At 42.1% G+C, this 16,329-nt stretch overlaps 1 protein-coding gene across 5 annotated transcripts in view; it reads right to left on the bottom strand.

Moving 5' to 3' along the window:
• RSU1 (Ras suppressor protein 1) overlaps positions 1 to 16,329 on the bottom strand; it is a 200,208-nt gene that overhangs the window by 91,588 nt on the left and 92,291 nt on the right. For 4 of the 5 annotated variants that reach the window (XR_006603361.1, XM_013058890.2, XM_045069192.1 and 1 more), the window contains one exon: positions 4,727 to 4,859. The exons of the other annotated variant lie outside the window; for it this stretch is intronic. Coding sequence is in view for 3 of the 4 variants with exons in the window: in XM_013058890.2 (XP_012914344.1) it covers positions 4,727 to 4,859 (133 nt within the window). In the remaining variant the exon portion in view is untranslated. The remainder of the gene's footprint in view (positions 1 to 4,726; positions 4,860 to 16,329) is intronic. 5 annotated transcript variants of the gene reach the window in all.

The raw sequence follows: 16,329 nt of genomic DNA on the forward strand, positions 1-16,329 counted from the left end.
CCATTACAGGATATGCAAGCTGTTTAAGAAAGGCCCATTTACATCCGCCATAGCCCATACACAGGTTTGCATGCAGCCAGAAAAAAGAAAACATTTCTTAGTTTGAACTGTGCCAGGGAAATAAGTTCAGAGACAATCACCAGCAAACAAAAGTCATGCTTCTTACAAATCAAACAGGATGACTTATTTTGCTAGATTTCTAGCAAAAAGAAATTGCTGGCATTTTTCTCATCATGGCCCACCACTCGCCAAGTGTTGCTTTGTGAAAATGTTTCCACTAACTGGCGTGAATAATCATAAGGCTGGTCTTCATTCAAGATTAAAGAAGAAAATAAAAATGTGAGTGACTGTGGCGCCTATCCCTAGAGACAAAAGCAAGTCCCAGGGCGGGAAGAATGACGGGGAAGCATTCTCTGAGTGATGTCGCTCTGGAAATGAGGCTTTAGGACCACCATGCTTCGCAAATTGCAGCCTTCATGAGGATGCCTGCTTTCCAAATGCCTCTTTCAACCGGCACATTTTCAGCCGAACATTTGTCAAACCTCGCCTTTTGTTAAGAGTTAACATGTCAGCTTTTAAAATGGCTTGTAGTTCCTATCCACCTTCCTTGATGGAAATGTGAAAAGTCTGAGTTACTCCCTTTCACAAAGCATCTTGTCAAGGATCCTGACTCTAATCTGACTTCTCCTTCTGGGGAGTGGGGGGGGGGGGAATCTACCTTCTGGAAACTTAACAAGTGGTGACTATTTGATCCCAATTCTGCTTTACAGAGATAAGGGTGGTCACGCAAGAGAACCAGCACCAAATCCAGAGTTAAGGGGTGACCCGATAGCTTGACCACAGACAGAAAATGCTAATGCCCTCGTAGGGTTTGCTCTTCAACAACCTGACCGACCAATGACCGTACTCGAATAGAGGGGGTAACATAATGAATGGGTAGTGCAGTGACACCAGCCAATATGTTCCCTTTGCGGAATGTATGATAAATGGACAAAACGCAGTCTCCACCTGAGAAATGATGAGGAGGACGTGATGGATGCCCCAAGTGGACTCAACGGAACCAGCCCCTGAAAAATGACACCTTGACACACTCCCGGCCACACCTAGCCACGGCTCCTCCCAGCTCAAGTGCACCAGTTCCTGTCTTCACCACATCAGATCATCTCAGAGCGTTTGAATTCTTCCTGCACCTTGATTTCACTATTTTGATTCAAATGTCCACATCCCCTCTTGGAAGTCGGACCATCCATCTTCTCTGCCCGTTGCTGCTCTAGACTCAGAAGGCCTCCAAGGATGTGCTTGGAACATGAAGGTCGCTGTGAAAGTCGACCACAGACGCGGATGAAAAGGAAGCAAGCCAGTACGTTCTTTACTGACCTCGCTTAGGTAAGGAGGCAACTGGTTAGAAAAAATGGCAAAAAAGGAAGGCGATTCATCAGCTACTTAAGGGCCAAAGCAAAATTAAAATATGCTTTCTTGGTATTCTGAAGATCAATATGTAAAAAAAGGATCTGTTATTGGAAGGGGTATATGTGGCTTATAGAAACAGTTGTAAGAAAGCGAAGAATAGAAACTGCAGCTTTTAGAACAGAATACCTAAGATGAAGGAACTGAATGTGAAATTGGCTTTTCCGGAAAAATGGGAGTGTATTGAATAAAATGCCTCCTTAAAAGTCATCATGTGCACAACTTTATGCTACAAGTCCTCTGATTAGGAAGGAGCTACTTAAAAAAGAAAAAAATTAAAGAATTAAGTTGGGTTCTAGTTACAGAAGGCTATGGCAATACACAGCTATTCACATAAAAGAGTACTTCACATGTTAAAATTCAGTGAAACATAATGGTGGCATTTTTGTATAAAAAATTTTTATACGGGGCACCTGGGTGGCTCAGTGGGTTAAAGCCTCTGTCGTTGGCTCAGGTCATGATCCCAGGGTCCTGGGATCGAGCCCCGCATCAGGCTCTCTGCTCAGCAGGGAGCCTGTTTCCCCCCCCCTCTCTCTGCCTGCCTCTCTGCCTCCTTGTGATCTCTGTCAAATGAATAAATAAATTCTATAAAAAAAATTTTATACAAAAATGCCACCATTTTTTAATAAATTTTTTATAAAAAAATTTTTATAAAATTTTTTGGGTAATTTTTTTAATAAAAAAGCCTAATATTAAGAGTCTGACTTAGTGTCTTACCTAGTTAATAGTCCATGTGTTTGGCTAGTTATGTTTGGTAATGACGGAGTGAGCACAGCTACCACGGGGCGATGGGTGAAGGGCAGAAAGTTGAAACAGGGAACAGCGAACACCTCTCTTTCCCAAGGAGGAGAGAAGAGAACCCCGAGGGAATTTGCCGAGGGGCCCTGCCCTTGAGGAGGTCACAGCAAGTGTATCCTCCCCGCGGAGGCTCCCGAAGACTCCTCTAAAAGCAGTGAACGGGGTACTAACCTGTCCCCCTAAAAGGGGTCAACAACTCTCCTATGCTTATTTAAGCTTCTGAATGTTCATGTCACTGTTTAGAAGATAGTATCAGGGGCGCCTGGGTGGCTCAGTGGATTAAGCCGCTGCCTTAGGCTCGGGTCTTGATCTCAGTGTCCTGGGATCAAGCCCCGTATGGGCTCTCTGCTCAGCGGGGAGCCTGCTTCCCCCTCTGTCTCTGCCTGCCTCTCTGTCTATTTGTGATCTCTCTCTCTGTCAAATAAAATAAATAAAATCTTAAAAAAAAAAAAGAAGATAATATCAGTCTCCAGGAGGAAATCAAAAAGTAAGCGGGTGGGCAAATTGTTTAAATTACTCTGATCCTCAAAACTAGAGAGAGATGGCTACAGCCAACAGACATGTTCCTGATAAAACTGTCATGCCATATACTCCCTTTCGAATAACCGAACAATTAACTCAGTGAAGGCAAGAACCTCATTCATCCGAAATCCTAACCATGTTCAAACAACCAGAAATAGTTTATAATATATAATAAATAGTGTATAATGGTGATTAGTTGTAATAATGACTAATAATGACTGCAAGGTAATACAATATCCATAAATTCACAAATGAATATTTTAAAATGAAATTACAATTAGAAGGGCTTTTATATGCCACATATTCTAATATGTTATACATTATAAATTAATGGATAATAAAACAAAAGATCATTAGCCAGAATAAAAAAGTGTTTCGCCCAGTTCTCAGTCAAAAAAAAAAAAAACCTGCTTGTAGATTTTTCTGCATGTTAAAATGTATGCAGACATTTTCTAAAAAGATAACCTACAAACCAAGATCCATGGAGATTGCCATTTACTAACAAAAAATTAGACAGCCATCTAAAATGTATGATAGCAATGATTAACAATTTAAGAGGAACAAAATGAACAATAAGCCGCTAATTTGCAATGACATTTTCACAACAAACTAAATTTCCAAGGCTGAGCTATATTCATATTTAAAGAAACTATATATATAATTGCACATAATTCTGTGGCTCATGAAACAATAAAACACATCTTATACTTCTCTCATTTTAGTCTTACAGGTAAGGTTTAAGATATATTGCAAATGTCATGGTATTATCTTAAAAGAAAACTAAACCACGTTTTAAGCCACTTTCATAGACGAGGATACAATATCATGTCAGCAATTCTAGTCTGTTTGGTTTTAACACCATTGCTTCTCACAGCTCATCTTCTCTGGGATTCTCCCCGCTGGAAAGAGGACCATAACGAGCTCCGTATACAAGGGTACACGGAAGGGGGCTCCAGAACCACAGCCCGCCATGTATAGGCAGGGATTCTGCCCTGTTGGTTAATCCTGAGCCACTGACCCAGCACAGATTCAGCAAGGCCATTGAGTGGGGGGCCTTGTTCTGATCCCCCAAGTGCAAACTCCTGACTGCACGTGACCCTTAAAGATCCTCTAGCTCTTCTCAAAGGTTGGGGCTGCACACAAAATCCGATTAAAGTAGACTGTTTTTCTTTTTCAGTCTCTTCTGTATCTGCTTAGAACTAGCAGAGACCAGATTTCAGCATCAAGGGTCATGGAAGCATAGGAAAGAATGATCCCTTCAGTTGAGGGTGGGGTAGGATGAGGGGAAGATGATGTCAGAAGATATAACAACAGAGCCCGGAGATGTGCAAGAATGCCTGCCCACCTGGACACAATGAGGAAGAACCAGCGGTAGACAGTAAGGTTTGGAGGCCTGGCTCACAACAAGCTGCCCTTGCCCCAGGGCAAGGACTTGAGGGATTCTGATGCTATGACATAAGTGTGCGGATTCCTCTTTCTCTTTTTCTGCCCCTTCCTTTTCTCTGAGAGAGATTACCATCTTGCTAGAGTAAGAGCTTCTGAAGAATAGAATGATGCTCCCCTAGTAGTTGCTCCTGATTCTATAAATAAACTGCTTAACAATTTTCTTCATAACATTTGTTATTCTTTGCGTTCAAAGGAGAAAAAAATACATGCTGATCTTACTGTGTCTGGTGAATTTCGTTAGTGCCTTGAATATTCAACTAATACCTTAAAACATTTTTTTAACAAATTTGATATAAATTCCCTTTGAAAATGTCAATTAAAAATCATCCATAAAAAAAGAGAAAATTACATGTGGTTATTAATAAAACATTTAAAAATACTGTAAGCTAACTGCTACCAATACGATAATGTCATATGATAATTTTTTAAATGGTATAATTAGAAATACTATAAAACGACAACCTATTATTTTCAAGAATCACAGTCTACTTACTACTTGTACGTCTCAGAACGGATATATTCAAAAACATGGGACACGCCAAGCTGGAACTGGTCAGCAATTGGGGTCACCCAGGGATTGTTCTCTGCTTTGAACACTTGCTTCTGACCAGTTAAATCCAAGTTTCCTGCAACGACGGAAGGAAAGAGGAAAAGGTGAAGTTCATTTCATCCAACACAAATCAGATCTAAGAAGTACTGCCTAATAACCAGGGCACAACACCAAATATCTCTTGGATCATTTGATTTTATTTTTAAAAAATGTGTTATTTCAAGTCCTCAGTGGTAAGAAAGCAATGTTAGTCCTAGTACAGTGCCCCAAGAAATTAGGAAGGGAGAGAGGGCGTAAGAAAGGGGGGGGGTCAAGGTAGAAAGGAAGTAAACCTGGAAGGAGTTCTTGTAAATGCAGCATATGCTGTATTTTTCTAGGTATTTGTTACAGAGGAAAAGAAAACCAAAAAAACAAAAAAATGGCCCATCCACAACTGAAAGAAACAGTCATATCAGAACTTTCTGAAATTTTACTTGACACCGCACATCACCATTTGTCCAACGTGATCTAAACCCAATCCAATCAACACCACTATTCATCAAAGCAGAATAGGAGTGAAGGAAGAATGCTGTCCAGGTAAAATTATTATTGCATTCCTCAGGTACCATAAGCACATCAAGGAATCAGCACTGAACAAATCTCATTGACATGGTCATGCTAGAAATTCACATCTCTACATCCTTATCAGATGACCTATTACCTTTAAAAAGCATGTGCACCTGAATGTTTATAGCAGCAATGTCCACAACAGCCAAACTATGGGAAGAGCCAAGATGTCCATCAATAGATGAATGGATAAAGAAGATGTGGTGTGTATATATATATGATGGAATACTATGCAGCCATCAAAAAACATGAAATCTTGCCATTTGTGACAACATGGATGGAACTAGAGGGCATTATGCTAAGTGAAATAAGTCAATCAGAGAAAGATAATTATCATATGATCTCTTGATATGAGGAATCTGAGAAGACAAGTTGGGGGTTTTGGGGGGGTAAGGAAAGAAAAAAATGTGACAACATGGGATTGGGAGGGAGACAAACCATAAGAGACTCTTAATATCACAAAACAAACTGAGGGTTGGGGCGCCTGGGTGGCTCAGTGGTTTGGGCTGCTGCCTTCGGCTCGGGTCATGATCTCAGGGTCCTGGGATCGAGCCCCGCATCAGGCTCTCTGCTCCGCAGGAAGCCTGCTTCCCTCTCTCTCTCTCTCTCTCTCTGCCTGCCTCTCTGCCTACTTGTGATCTCTGTCTGTCAAATAAATAAATAAAATCTTTAAAAAAAAACAAACAAAAACAAAAAAAAAACCACAAACTGAGGGTTACTAGTGGGTAGGAGAAGAGGGATAGGGGAGGGTATGTGCTATGGTGAGTGCTGTGAAATGTGTATGCCTGACGTTTCACAGACATGTAGCCCTGGGGCTAATAATACATTATACGTAAATAAATAAATAAGAAACTTAAAGGCTGACCAATTGTGTGTGGGGGGGAGCATTTCTTCATTTGATTCTCCAACAATCCCTAAGGTCAATCACTGACAGCATTTTATAGATGAAGAAATGGAATGGAAACATACAAAATTAAATAACATGTCCAAGATCTGAAAACTTAGGAATGGGGATTTGAACCCAAGGCTTTGACTCTAAATCTCGTATTCTTTCTAGAATGTCTGGGGAAACTATTAGGTTACATCTCCTAGATCAACCAAGGATGGGTTAAGGAACGCAGCATAAAAAACGGAGTAAGCGCCACCCATTTGAATATCATGTTAATTGGCGTTGCCTTTTTTGTTTGCTTGGGATACTAAAAAATGGAAAAGGCTACATGTGAAAGAGCTTCTTCTCATTGCACACTTGCCTCTACAAGAGACAGGAACAGGGCGGTTATAGACCAGAGATGCATACAGTTTATCCAGCGGGGGGTGGGGGGGCTCACCAAAGGCCCTTCCCTAAAAGCCCTACTGAGGAAGCTCATTTTCAGACTCCCAGCCTGCAGGCCAAGGCTATATAAACATAGACACCCAGCAACCATTCTTCCCAAGACACATCCAAAGTACCACGTTTGTCCTGTTTTGAAACTCTACTTGCCAATTTTGTCATAACTGATAACTCAAGATAAGGAGGACACGTTCTGGGAGCAGGTATGCCATGAAGCACATAATTTCTCAGCTGATCTAGGCTTTAGAAAGGAACAAACATTTTTACTGGGAAGATAATGTAATATTTCTTCCTAAAAGAATGCAGAGCTTCAATCTATCTTCTTTGTTAGATGAACTTGTTCTATTCAGAAAAAAAAGACCAATATAAAAATGATTACAATTTAATAAAATGCTTTTAAAGAAAACTAATACTACCAAATATTACCAGTGAGTAATTCATCATGATCTTTCCAAAGCTACTTAGAATCTGTCGGTGTTAAGTACAAAAATTAGCAGATAAATTTCTCTCCAAGATTATCAATATTGTCAATTTCCTTATCTTAATGGTTAAACATCATTAGTCAGATACTAAATCATTTGGTAAATTAATGGGTTTTATTCTCTAAACCATGAGTCAGAAAACAGTCTAGGGCAAATGAAAATCCCAGAGCTGCAGAAATTCTCTGCTGAGCTGGGTATCTTACTTCAGTTGTGACCTTATAGGCAATGGGCTATTTGTTTATTTTTGTCTTCATTTGGGGAGGGCTTTTAGCTTTGCAAGAATAAGAATGATCTCTCCTTTCAATTCCTCTGTAATTCTTATCTTCTTTTAGGATCTTTTTTGCCCTACTCTATGCCCTCGTCCTCTTCTGTATCATTCTCTTTATTTTTTTTCCCAACTTCCACTTTTCCTAAAAACGAATACAATGTCTGAAAAAAAATTGTCCATGTAAAAGTTACTCTTAAAAAAAAAATCTGTATTTCTTAAGCATCCTGTGTTAAATGCACACAGAATAGGTTTCCTGCAGTTCTTAGTGGTCATTGAGGGAAAGGGCCACAAGCCAGACATCAGTAACCATGGTGTAGCAAATCACTAAGTTGGGGGTAGAGGCACTAGAAGATGAACACCTCTCTTAAAACACTGACCTAATAAACAACATGTGCTTACGTATCTTCCAGCCTCTAAGGCATGCCCACTGACATCAGCATGAAATCGACTATGAAAAAAAAAAATAACAGAGACATTTGGAAAAAATATATGTACTCCAAAGTGGCTAAGCGAAGAAGAGAAGTCATGAAAAGCACGAACTGCATAAGGAAGCAAAGCAATTCCTGAGCACAGGGATGTACTTTTTAGCGTCTACTCTGACCTAAAGACCTTTCCTCCCTGTTCCCCCAAATTGTTAACCCTACTGAGGGACAGAGTCTGAATTTCTAAAGGATATAATCTGATCCGATGAACATCCGGGACTCCCCATCGTTCATACACTATCACGAATTAACTGGATTGCTTTCCTCTTAACCTTTGGTTCAGACTTTGGGATCACAAGGACACTATGGTTTGTGGAAAAAGAGGTGGAGGAGGAGGAGGGGAGGGAAGTAGGAGCACTGAGCACTTCTCACCATGCTGTATTTTCAGGGCCCTGGGTCAGTGTGAGAGCGCCATGGACCAGGGAGAGGCTCAAGGAAGGATCCCCCACCCCAACCACCACCACCACCACATGCTGTTATTCTAAATTTGCTCAGGGAGACAATGTCCATGGGACAGCGAGAGAAAGGGGACTCTCTTCCTTCCTGGGCTGTATCACAAGCTCCCTTCCACCAAGGTCCAAGGGTTGTCCCAAGAATGCAAAAATACAGGTAGAGATAAGCAAAGCAAATGTAATGGATCAGCTTTGAACCTGAGGTCCAGGTGCATATTTCTGCGGGGAAGCCACGCCGCTTTCTACCACCTACAACCTACATACCCACTTGGGAATGTACACAGCCTCTTGTTAACTTATTAACAGCCTCTTGTGAAGCCTGCAGCCTTTTTAGTGGTAATCCTCGGAAAATCACGTACTGAAGTTCCATGCTCCATGACTGCCACACGTGGAAGACAGAGCTCGGGGAATAATGCCAAGAAAGGTCAGCCGTGTTCTCTGGGCCCTTTTGTCGGAAGCCTCTGACCCCCCGGAAATCTGTCAATCCCTAGCAATGTCTCTATTTAAGTGCTGTCAAAGGAGACAGAGAGGCAGAGAGGACTGCTAACGACGTCAGCTAAGCAGAGCATGCAGGGGACACCGGATGTGGGTTAGACACATACCCTTTGGGGAAAAGGACCACAGGATGGATCTTCAGGAGCACTTCTGTTTCTCTCCCTTCACACTCGTCTGTGCGCTCCAACTGGAGGGGGAGGGGGCCTGGGTTACCTTCCCCCACCCCCCTTGGGTATGGAATGACGCTACAGAATCAGATGCCCGGGTCTTCCCCGGGCTACGGGGAAGTGTCTCTAGGTCACTAGAGAAGAGAGATTCAGGTTCCCTGGGGCAGAAACCCTCCAAATGACAGGTCTGCAGTTGAAGCTGTTTGTTTTTGTAACAGAGACCCCTGAAAACCCTGTTTAGCATCCACAGCCAATCTCACGGCAGGCAACTCTTGCAGGTGACAGAGAGGGGCGTGGCACGAGTCCGGCCGGACACGGACTCTTCAGAGCGATAACCGGGCTCCACCTAACAGGACGTGCTTCCTTGGCCTTTCAACTTCACATCGTTGGCGGCCAGTTCGGTACTTGCCTCCGCGCAGCCCTAATCCCCCCGGCCAGCCAGCTCTGTGTCTCCGGACTCCTTACCTGGCGGCACGCCGGGCCAGGATGCAGCCATTTCAAGAAGGGGTTTCGTATAATCAGAGTAAAGCCAGGCCGTGATACTGTGTGAAAAGATGACACCCGCCTCATGTAGGTCCGGCAACAAGTTACCCTTGCCGCGGCAGAGCTCATCTGTCAGCTGTCGGAGGTAGGTTCCCTTTTAAGTAATAACATGCGGGAAGCATCCCGGCCCGCTGTCAGTCAGGGCCCAGTCCCCCCTCACTGCCGCACGCTTCAGTGAGTCTAGTTAGACGCCCTCACCCAGCTCCTTGATTAGAAGCCCGAGCGGCACGCTGGTGGTGTTCTAACAAGGATCAGGCAGCAGGATTAAGCACTGTGACAAAGAGGATCTAATAAGCTAGAAAGTGGTGCATCTACAGACACGCTGGCTGGCTCCCAGACACAGATTCACTCTGCTCCGTCTTCAGTGGGGAGGCCCAGGCCACAGGGGAAGGCAGCTGGCACCGTGATTAGCGGTGACCCCCTGACCGATGCTGCTATGAAGGTCATATATCACTCAGGGCCGTATTCTGCGATTGCAAATTGGATTTTCCATTTTATTACCTGCAAAAGGACCACATATGCTTCCTTCCGGAGCCTCTAGTATCGTAAGCTTTGTGGTGTGACCATAATTTTGTAAACACTAAATCATGCAAAACAATCCTTCTCCTTGCTGGTTATAAATGGGATCGAATGCAATAGGCAATGGCGGCCCCATTAATAAACGTGGTCATTTTCACTTACGGAAGCTGGTTATTTTCATAATCACCCTGTTTAAGAATTCTTTCCGAGTACTCCAAATCCTGAACCATGTGGCCAGTAAACATTAGTTGTCATATACTAAGCAATCCAGAGGATCTGGGCAAATTTCTCACATCATCAGAGCAACATTCCCTCCCTTCCTAATTCCAAAATAGAGTTCTTTCTAAATGAAGGCACTCTCAAAGCCAGGGGCTCGCTCACAGAAATCTAAGGCCATGGTCTAACAAGGTAAAACTAGCAAACCATGGCTGATTGGGTAGTCTATCATTAGTGTACTGGATTTGCCCAAACGCAGGTAATTGATTTTCTGTGGAAGGGGTCTAGATGGGATACTACGACAGCTGAAAGATCACCTCTGTTCCTCAGCGAGTGCACACACAGAAGCAACCACAAATGACTCCAGCACAGAATAAAGGCTGTGTTTAGGGCTGCTCCATACATAAAAAGAGAGCCTACACATAGATCTCTATAATTCTTTTTACTACATATATGCTGCTAATTATGGAAGTACATGATTGCAGCTAAGAATGGAAGATGACAGGTTCCTACCTTCTCACTTCACTCAGTGGAAAAGGTTCGTAAGGATCATAAAATAATGCTGACATTGTAAGAGTACATGTTTGTAGTAATAACACACTGCAAACAAGCAGAATGTTCACCCACAGGTAAGGAGGAGAATAATGTTCCAGCCCTATAGTTATCAACACGAATGAACAGGTTTTTCTTGCATACATTGACTGAGAGGTCTACAGTGTAATAATAAAAAAAAAAAAGCGTATTCTAAGTTTGTTATGATTTAATTTTTGAAAAAAAAATAACATATATGTGCATGAGTAAATGTTTATGTGAGAAAGAAAACGAAGAAGACTCATAAATCAAATCATTAATGTGGGTTTCCTCAAAGAGGGAAGTTAAGGCAGGACAGGGATTTGGACCAGCAGAACAAAGGATAAACTCTTCATTTTGTCTTTTGAGAATTCTATGTGCTTGCAAGTAGGGATGATTTTTATAATTAAAAAAGAATAAAGTGGGCTGCAAGGAAAGGCCAAAAACAAATTCAAAATACATGAGGCCCATTGGGATGCCTGGGTGGCTCAGTGGGTTAAGAGTCTGCTATTGGCTCAGGTCATGATCCCAGGGTCCTGGGATGGAGCCCTGCATCAGGCTCCCTGCTCGGCAGGGAGCCTGCTTCCCCCCTCTCTCTGCTTGCCTCTCTGCCTACTGTGATCTCTCTCTCTGTGAAATAAACAAAATCTTTTTAAAAAACTAAACACCTGAGGCCCATTAATTAGCACCAAGGAGGGCATCTTATTTTAAAAACAGCATCGTCCTACTGCAGTGAACACCAGGCTTTAGAGAGGATGGTCTGGGAAGCCTGAGCCGGACTGAGCATCTAGGTCTAAAGGAGTTTCCCCTTCTGTGCATCATCAATGCAATCACGGTAAGCTGGGACGTCTCAGGACAGCTCTCAAGGATTCCGGGGGGAAATCGAGACCACCCTGTCATCCTGGCGACTGTCTGCTTAGCCTTTCCAGCAACACATTTTTAGAATAGGCTTTCTAGTCATTTAATACACCCAAAGCACTGCTGCTTTAGGATACCTACTTAAACAAACAGTTGCCCTTCCGATCTAGTCAGGGGGGAGAGTACAATTTAAATTAAAAAAAGAATAAAAATACCCTGCCAAGTGGCCCCAAAGAAAGCAGCATCTAATTTATGTGTATGCCTGTGGAAAAGGGTTCAGAAGCCCGTTTCGCAATGAAGAAAAATAGCATTTTACACACGTTTCCCTCTGATGTTCTTCTTGGCCGTTTGATGTCTGTGCTCCAGGGTCCCACAGAAACAAGGGGCCCTCAGTCACATGTAAACAGATGTACCCACCAGCAGAGCAGAGGCAACCCCCATATGCGCCCCCATAATTGCTCCCATCTTGAGTGTCTCCTTCAATGGATGTTAAATAGATAATTCACGTTTTAAACCTGCGGTTCACACAGCATTTCCCAATCATTCTTTCAAATGGGAGAGGTAATCTCATTTTTGCTTGCCAGCAAAATTGTATTATATAATGCTATCAAGTGTAGACAAAAGCTCAGGAGATCTGGCGAGAAGACGTGGCCCCTGATCCTGACTAACATTCACAAACTTTGTGACCCAGATCCTTTGGGTAAATCTTTGTGTTTTGCGGGGGAGGGGGTTTGTTTGTTTTTCTTTATTCCTGAGCTTTGGTTTCCTTGGCTGCCCTGCAGGGATAATAGTACCGACTGACAGGACTCTGGACAGCAGTCAAAAAGTTTATAAAATGGTTCTGTAAACTGGAAGTCACTATATAAACATAAAATACTCTTCTCACTACTAGTATTTATTTTTTTAAAGATTTTATTTATTTATTTATCTGACAGAGATCACAAGTAGGCAGAGAGGCAGGCAGAGAGAGAGAAAGGGAAGCAGACTCCCCGCTGAGCAGAGAGCCCGATGCCAGGGCTTGATCCCAGGACCCTGGGATCATGTCCTGAGCCAAAAAAGGCAGAGTCCTTAAGCCACTGAGCCACCCAGGCGCCCCTCTCATTATTAGTACTTTAAGTGAAGTCTGCAAAGGACTGAAAATGTACACTTCAAAGCAATTTGCCTAAAACAGGTTTGCTCAAGGAATTGATAACCTCCCAAAACTGAATGCACAGTCAGTGAGTATTATGTACACGGTGACCCTCTTATGAAGAAGGGGCCCTGTTCATAAGCTTCTCAAAGGTCTGGGATCAGAAAAAGGGTTAAGTTCAACTTTAGGGACACTGATTTCACTTCCTGGAAGACTGAAAGATCCCTACACGGCCGCAGCCTGGGGCACCCTCCTGGCATCAGTTCCCAGAGTGCCCTGGGACATTCGCTGTCCTCCCCGCCCTCAGCCTCTCAAGTTCCCTGGTTCAGGACATCCTTCTGACCACCTGGGAAGCTGGAAATGTCAACACCAAGGGAGCTTAAGTCCCCCTGCAGACTCCAGGAGAAGTTACTGATTAATGCAACAAACCAAAATAAAACGTATGTTCAAAGATTAAGTTTCAGTATCATAACTTTTCATAGGATTGAGAAAGGTATCACAAACCAGCCTTCACCAGAGCTGTGTAAGAGAAACCTATACAGAATGGCCACAGTTCTAATTTTAAAGTTTTTTTTTTTTCAGCCAGTTTAGCATTTACTTAACATTCTATCTCAGGTTCCTTCAACAACTCCCTCATCAGCAAGCTTTAATAATATCATTATGTAATTGATTTTTGCTGCTACAGATGGAAACAGTTTGTTGTTCTCTTCCTGGAAGGCCCTCTAGCCCTTAGCCCCTCCCTAAAGCCCAAGGTACATGGGACTCACCATCACAACCACAGTGCCTTTTGTTGCCCAGCACACCTTCAGAAGAGCTGCAGCTCTCTTTCATTGAAACATATGGAGGCTTAAGAAGTAAGTGGCAGGCATTTAAACAAAGTAAACTTTCTAAATGAACATCCTTAACATTAAGAGACAAAAATCCAAGACAGTATATCCCATTCATGCTTTTGAACACAGAAGTGTAAGTGAATGCAAAGACTAGATAGAAGACATCATATTATATCCTGTTCACTTGCAGTTCATAAACAACCTCTTATCAAATTGGTACATATTCAAAAGGACTGTAATTACCAGGATGGCTGAGGTTCCAGGATTAGACACTTGCCAACATGGCTGGTCTGAGAACAAAATGGCACCTCTTTACGGAAAAGTAATTTGGCAATATATATTAAGAGCTATAAAAGTGTTCATACTGTTTGACCCAGTAATTCCGTCCTGGTAATAAATTTATGTTAAGGAAATGATCACAGTTATCCCCGATGATTTATGAATAGAAATTTTCAATTCAGTGTTGCTTTTGTTCCTCCTCAACATCTGGAAACAACTCAAATGTCTACGGGGTTGGTTAATAAATTATAAGCACTCACATTATGTAGCCAAATGATTAAAAATATTTTCAAATAAAATTTAATGACATAGGGTAATGGTCATGACTTCATATTGAGCTGAACACAACAGGTTATAAAGCTCATAGTATGGCACTTTTTTAAAAAAAGCATAAGTATTCACATGCATACATAGAAAATGAATAAAAAAAAATGCAGCTAAGTATGTACACACAAGAATGGAGACAAGACCGGAAGGAAATACACTCAGAATCCTAACCGTGGTCATTTCTGAATGGGGGTGGGAATCAAGAAAGTGACCTCTTTTGTGTTTCTCTCAGATTTTCTAAAGCAGTAGTTCTCAAACTTGAGTGTGCATTAAACTTTCCTGGAGGCCTTGTTAAAACTTGCGGAATTTTAGATTTAGTAAGAGTTGGGAGACACAGGGAATGACAGGTTGTTGGCAGGGACGTGTAGAAAAAGGAACCCTCATGCATTGTTGTTGGGAACGCAAACTGGTGTAGCCATTGAGGAAAACAGTATGGAGGTTCCTCAAAAAGTTAAAAATAGAACTACGCTATGATCCCCTAATCACGGTACTGGGTATTTACCCAAAGAATAGTAAAACACTGAGTCAAAAAAAATGTATGTACCCTTATGTTTATATCAGCATTATTTTTAACAGCCAAGATATAAAAGCAGCCCAAGTGTCCTCCAACAGATGAGTGGATAAAAAAGATGTGGCGAATATGTATGTGTGTGTGTGTGTGTGTGTATAAAAAAATGGATAAATATATATAAACACATAAAAAAGAATGAAATCTTGCCATTTAAACTAACATGAATGGAGCCAGCCAGTATAATGCTAAGTGAAATAAGTCAGAGGACAAATACCATATGATTCACTCATATGTGGAATTTAAGAAACAAAACAAAACAAGAAAGAACAAAGAAAAACAGAGGCCAAGAAAAAGCCAATTTTTAACCATAGGGAACGAACAAATGGTTACTGGAGGGGAGGTGGGGGGGGGGGGAATGGGTGAAATAGGTGACGAGGATTAAGATTACATGCATAAAGAGAGCCCTGAGTAAGGTACAGAAGAAGTGAATGACTATGTTGATAGAAGGTTTTTCAAATTTTAAAGAAAGCAAAAAAAGCTGAACTGAGTATGGAAATCTGTTGAACTTTTAGATATTATTACTAGTTTTACTGAAAATGTCAAAAAAAAAAAAAAGCCCCACAAATCAGTGAATGCTTACCACTACCATCATCTTTGCCATTGTAATTATAATTATTATTTGCCAAGCATGTACCACATATCAGGTGCATCAGATGTCACTCCAGGAGCTTTGAGCATTGCACACATTACTCTAAACAGTCACTACAATCCTGCATGGAAAGTATTATCATCTCATTTTAAAAAAGCGACCACTAGGGTGGCTGGGTGGCTCAGTCAGTTAAGCATCTGCCTTCAGCTCAGATCATGATCCCAGGGTCCTGGCATCAAGTCCTATAGTGGGTTCGCTGCTCAGCGGAGACTATGCTTCTCTCCCTACCCTTCCCCCTGCTCATGATCTCTCTCTCTCTCTGATAAATAAAATATTTAAACAAACAAAAAAACAACCACTAACACTCAGGGAGGTTAAGGTCGTCCGACCGGTACAAGGCAGAGCTGGGATTCAAAGGCCAATTTATTTTGGTCCTGCAAAGTCCTTGGTTTTTCCAGGACAGGACATGCATCTCCTCCTACTGTGAAAAGATACTAAGTGAGGCGGTGTTGGAACAGTCAGTAACTTGACAAAGTTTAAAGAGCCCTCGGAAGACATATGCAGAAATACACCCCTTTACCTCCCTTGTGGGTCCAGAATTCTATCATCAGAAACATTATCTTAAGGGCTGAAAGCCTAGTTGCCGCCGGGTATTTTCTTTTCCAATGAAAACACCCTGGCAGAGTAATGCAACAGGCTGATACACTTTCATTAACAGGACAGACTGAGTACTTTCATTTATTATTTTTTTTAAAGATTTTATTTATTTATTTGACAGACAGAGACCATAAGTAGGCAAGGGCGGTGGGGTGGGGGGAGCAGGCTCCCCACTG

This window comes from Mustela putorius, unplaced genomic scaffold, assembly GCF_011764305.1.
Source record: "Mustela putorius furo isolate JIRA1106 unplaced genomic scaffold, ASM1176430v1.1 tig00003913_pilon_pilon_pilon, whole genome shotgun sequence".
In the NCBI taxonomy this organism is placed as follows: domain Eukaryota; kingdom Metazoa; phylum Chordata; class Mammalia; order Carnivora; family Mustelidae; genus Mustela; species Mustela putorius.